The sequence below is a fragment of the Histoplasma capsulatum genome, genomic scaffold, assembly GCF_000149585.1.
Source record: "Histoplasma capsulatum NAm1 scaffold_8 genomic scaffold, whole genome shotgun sequence".
In the NCBI taxonomy this organism is placed as follows: Eukaryota; Fungi; Ascomycota; class Eurotiomycetes; order Onygenales; family Ajellomycetaceae; genus Histoplasma; species Histoplasma mississippiense.
Genome location: NW_001813975.1, coordinates 909,377 through 914,082, shown reverse-complemented (window position 1 = coordinate 914,082; position 4,706 = coordinate 909,377). Strand labels below are relative to the sequence as shown.

Genomic DNA, 4,706 nt, shown 5'->3' with positions numbered 1-4,706 from the left:
TCCACGCACACATCTACCCCCTCGTTCGTCTTCCTCCTCTTCTTCATCTCCCTTCTCACCACCCCATGAACTGCTTTCTGCGGACACGACCATGGCGTCCGCCACCGAACGGCGAGGTAAGAGCAAAATCAATGTGCTTCTGAGAGTCGAGACGGACGACAAAAGAAGGGACATTGACAATTTGCTTTCCAACACTGTAAAACGTAAAAAAAGCGTCGGTCAGAGGGCAAACCACAATACCATGGATGGGGTTGAATGGAGTAAACTCCAGGATTTTACACATACCGGATGTGGCGCTGCTTGATGAGGACACGAGCGTGATGGATAGACTTTGCCAAACCGAGCTGGTACACCTGGGTCTGAAGACGGCGCTCCAAGAAATCTTCGACCTTGAGAGCCAAGACGTAATCGAGCTTCATGCGGGACTCGTCGAGCACACCAACACGGACAAGACGGCGAATCAAGGCGTTACCCTCGAACAGGCGCTTAGGGTCTTTCTCGTCAAGAGTGAGGAGCTCACTATATACCAGGCAAAACCGTATGAGCAGTGGTTCCTAATGCGATATAATAATCTTTGCTGAAGTGTCTGAGTGAGGTTCTCCATACCGAGCAGCACGTCGAATCTTGGACAAGGTAAGCTGAACACGCCAGACTTCGCGCTTGTTGCGGAGGCCATATTTGCCAATAATTTCCAATTCGGAGTCACTAGCGAGGGAATCATGTTAGGATATCTGACACAACGACATAAGCAGAGACAAGCTACTGCTCAGTGGCCTGAGGATACTAACAGACGTGCCGACTCGTATGCTACACAGAAAGAAAACACAGTAGTCAGCATACTGATATATCTTCAAGGATAGTTAGCCAGCACATACGACGACGAGGGACCTTGTAGGTCTTGGAGTAGGAGCGCCTAAAAACATTTGAACAATTAGAGAATCGCCCATCTTATCCTGCAGGAATTAAGTATCCCAAAACTCACGGAGCCATGATTGACGATACGGCTGCACGATCCGGTTTGTCGAGGTTAGTGGAGAGGGGATTGTCGTTGTCGTTGTCGTTGTCGAGTTGAAAACGAGAGGAACAAAAGAATGGTGCTTGAATATTTGATGCTGAATGGAGCTCGCTTAGACATTGCGTGGGCGATTACTTGTTTTGGTCAGAATTAGGGTTGAACCCGCACACGGTCCGGCTAAGTGAAAAAACCAACCATCGCAGCCCCCAACGACGACAAGCTTCACTTCAGTCGGTCAGTAGGAAGCAATCTCGACATCGACAATCGCCATCGCCATCTGACTACCTCATATCCGTCAAGATGGGTCACTCTCACGGTCTGAGATCTGGCACTCGGGTATGTTGTGTTCTTTTCCATTGCTCCGTTCGCAATCGATGCGTCACTAACATGAGAATTTTATATTTTGTAGTATGCCTTCTCCCGCGACTACAAGAAGCACGGCGTTATCCCTCTTTCCACTTATATGAGAGTTTACCGGTATGGAATGATAGACTCTTGTCGGGTTTAGATTTGAGAGATTTGGATCTGACTCCAGGTATAGGGTTGGTGACATCGTGGATATCAAAGTCAACGGAGCAGTTCAACAGGGGTCAGTACTGATTACGTCCTAAACCTCGAATTGCGGCCGATTGCTGCGTAGTCGATCGCTGTTATGAAGAGGCCCTTTGTCTACTCATAAAACTCTCGGCGCTGATACATTTGGTGATATATCTTATAGTATGCCATCAAGGTCTACCACGGCAAGACCGGTGTTTGTCTACAACGTGACAAAAGTCTCGCGTTTGGCGTCATCATCTACAAGCGCGTCGGAAACAGATATATTGGAGAAGCGCGTCAACGTCCGCCATCGAGCACGTTTCCCACTCCCGATCCAGAGGAGAATTCCTCCGGCGAGTCAAGGAGAACGCTGTCAAAAGACGGAAGGCCCAAGGAGGAGGGTATCCACATCCATCTGAAGAGACAACCAATCGGACCCCGGGAGGCAAGAACAGTAAGCACGGAGGGAAATATGCCAGAGACAATTACACCCATTGCATACGAAACGACTATCTAAAAAAAACAAAAATCAATTATCCGTGTTGTATGGGTTTGGGATCCTGTTTTTTGCCCTTTTATGACTACTTTTCCTACTACATGTCACAGTGAAATAGCGCATTGCACTGGGCGGCGTGGAGGAGCGCGGGCTCTACATACGATATACGACGATATCAATCAGCGCAACAATAGATGCCGGGCATATTAGGAAATTAATTTTCTTTTTTTTTTTTTTTTTGTCAGTCAATGGAGCGATTCGTACTTCCTCAGATTTCACTTCTTCGGCAGGGAGGGGCATTTCGCTATCTTACCATGATGTGTCGTGGCCAACTTCGGTATCTGGATTTTGCGATTCCGTTCATTCGCAACTGATACTAGTAGCATTCAGGGGTGACTTCACTCACGTTCATCCAACCCACAAACAAGTAAAGTGGATCTCCTATAGCCTCGAGTCATGAAACCCTATAGGCCAACATGTTTAGATGATAATTCCACAAGATACGCTGTATAGCAACCGGGTTTTTCCACACCCACCCCCCCCCGGCTGTCCCCCATCGAAAGGCCGACACCATTCAATGGGTGAGGCTTATTTCTCATTTGAGCTTCTGGGAAAAATGAAATTCTGATATAAATTGCAACATACTGATGTGTGCGAAACACTCATCTGTGATAAGAAATTTACAACATGACTGGAATGGGCACGTGACAGGAACATGATCGGGGCGGCGTAACCAATAGAGCGGGCCAATAGAGAACGAGTGCTATAAAAAAACTCAGGTCGATAGTTAACGATGATCAATGGAAGCATTTCCCTGATATTGAGAGAACATTCTCCCTACCATGATAACGAAGGAGTTTATGTATTTCTAATTTCTTTTTTATTTCTTGTGTCCTTTTCTGTTTTCTCCACGGTGTCCTCGATGCAAATCATTTGATTTGTGAGCGATAATTCCGAACCTCCCCTCACCATGTACTCCTCACATTCCCAGGATCCTACGAGGCGCGCTCGCATTGAAAATGAGAAGCAAGGTTCGCGACAGTCTATAATGATACAGCAGGGGGAAACTGACGATGTGGGAGTTTCTCCTCGACCAACGGAGAAGCCGGATGCGAGATCTTGGGCTCACTTCGTGGCCGGAGGGTATGTGAATATCAGACTCCGTTTTAGTAAATACTCAGATTGTTTTAATGTCAATATCGAAAATGGAAGTTGTTAATCCAACCCTAAATAGGATCGGCGGGATGACTGCGGCTACTGTTACCAGTCCCCTCGATGTCCTAAGAACGCGTCTTCAATCAGACTTCTACCAAGCCCAACTCCGTGCGCTGCGCCACGCACACCCCTTGCCTCAATCAACATCCATCCTGACCCTCCCCCGAAGCGCTCTACTACATTTCACGGAAACTCTTCAAATGCTTAGGTCGATTCATGTCCATGAGGGATGGCGAGGCTTGTTCAAAGGCCTAGGACCCAACTTAGTAGGCGTAGTCCCAGCGAGGGCAATCAGTTTCTATGCCTACGGAAATGGCAAACGTCTATTAAACGAGTATTTCGAGTATGACCCAGCCACTTCGCCGGTGGGTATTCACTTGACAGCCGCGGCGATGGCTGGTATTGCGACAGGAACAGCCACAAATCCAATCTGGCTAGTTAAGACGCGGCTGCAACTCGACAAGGCCAATGCTTCCAACGTACCCGGCAGAGGGCGCCAGTACAAAAACAGCTGGGACTGCATCAAACAGACTGTGCGCCACGAAGGAATTCGAGGGCTCTATCGTGGACTTTCCGCATCGTATCTCGGAGTCACGGAGAGCACGGTCCAGTGGGTGATGTATGAGCAAATGAAAAGGATACTCGCTGCAAGAGAGGCGCGCTTGCTTGCTGATCCGACGCATGTACCGAGTTTGGCCGATGATGTTGAGGTCTGGGTAGGGAAACTGTTTGCCGCGGGTTTCGCTAAATTCTTCGCTGCTGCTGCCACGTATCCTCACGAAGTTGTACGCACCAGGCTGCGGTTGGCTCCCACGGTATCAATTTCGGGGGGCAAGGCGCAGATGAAGTATACCGGGTTGGTCCAGTGCTTCCGGCTGATCTTCAAAGAGGAGGGCATTGCAGGCCTGTATGGGGGTTTAACGCCTCACCTACTACGAGTTGTACCGAGCGCTGCTATCATGTTTGGAATGTGAGTTTTGGGCAACCACCCACTTTCGCTGCATTGCAGTTTCTCTTTTTGTTCTGCCAAGTCCCAAGCCCATTTGTTTCATTTTCTGCTAACATTCTCACCCAAACCCTAGGTATGAAGTGCTCCTGCGGCTCTTTGGTGCCACAGCATGAATACTCTCCAATTCAATATGCACCCACTCATCGCCAGATCTGCAGTCTTTCTCTCGCAAAACTGCTTCGATAATACCTCATCCAAACGGGCGGCATGTCAATACCTCCTCTTTAATCATTTTTCACCGCCATCTAACTCCCCACTTAGTGTGTTTGCATTTCTCCAAGGCACTTAGGGTTTATAATAGACATATAAAGAATCCTCCAGTAAGTAATGGTTCATTGTGCTGAGAGGCTAGATTTTCAAGGGAACCATAGCCCGTGGATCCTGATCCTTTATGTTTTTTTTTTTACCTTTGGGGAATCTTCCCTTTTTTTTCG

At 48.1% G+C, this 4,706-nt stretch overlaps 3 protein-coding genes across 3 annotated transcripts; 2 read left to right on the top strand and 1 right to left on the bottom strand.

Annotated features, from left to right (window-relative positions):
- Window positions 1-55: 55 nt before the first annotated feature.
- Window positions 56-990, bottom strand: HCAG_07249 (40S ribosomal protein S9; the record flags this gene model as incomplete). The annotated part of the gene is made up of 6 exons (XM_001537777.1): window positions 56-194; window positions 286-519; window positions 607-705; window positions 789-807; window positions 876-913; window positions 983-990. 6 exons carry the CDS (start codon window positions 988-990, stop codon window positions 56-58), a joined length of 537 nt encoding a protein of 178 aa, XP_001537827.1.
- A 325-nt stretch (window positions 991-1,315) lies between these two features.
- On the top strand, window positions 1,316-2,069 carry HCAG_07248 (60S ribosomal protein L21; the record flags this gene model as incomplete). The annotated part of the gene is made up of 4 exons (XM_001537776.1): window positions 1,316-1,351; window positions 1,425-1,492; window positions 1,557-1,608; window positions 1,734-2,069. 4 exons carry the CDS (start codon window positions 1,316-1,318, stop codon window positions 2,067-2,069), a joined length of 492 nt encoding a protein of 163 aa, XP_001537826.1.
- A 949-nt stretch (window positions 2,070-3,018) lies between these two features.
- Window positions 3,019-4,385, top strand: HCAG_07247 (hypothetical protein; the record flags this gene model as incomplete). The annotated part of the gene is made up of 3 exons (XM_001537775.1): window positions 3,019-3,191; window positions 3,283-4,233; window positions 4,346-4,385. The coding sequence occupies 3 exons, from the start codon at window positions 3,019-3,021 to the stop codon at window positions 4,383-4,385; spliced, it is 1,164 nt and encodes a 387-aa protein (XP_001537825.1).
- Window positions 4,386-4,706: the final 321 nt, after the last annotated feature.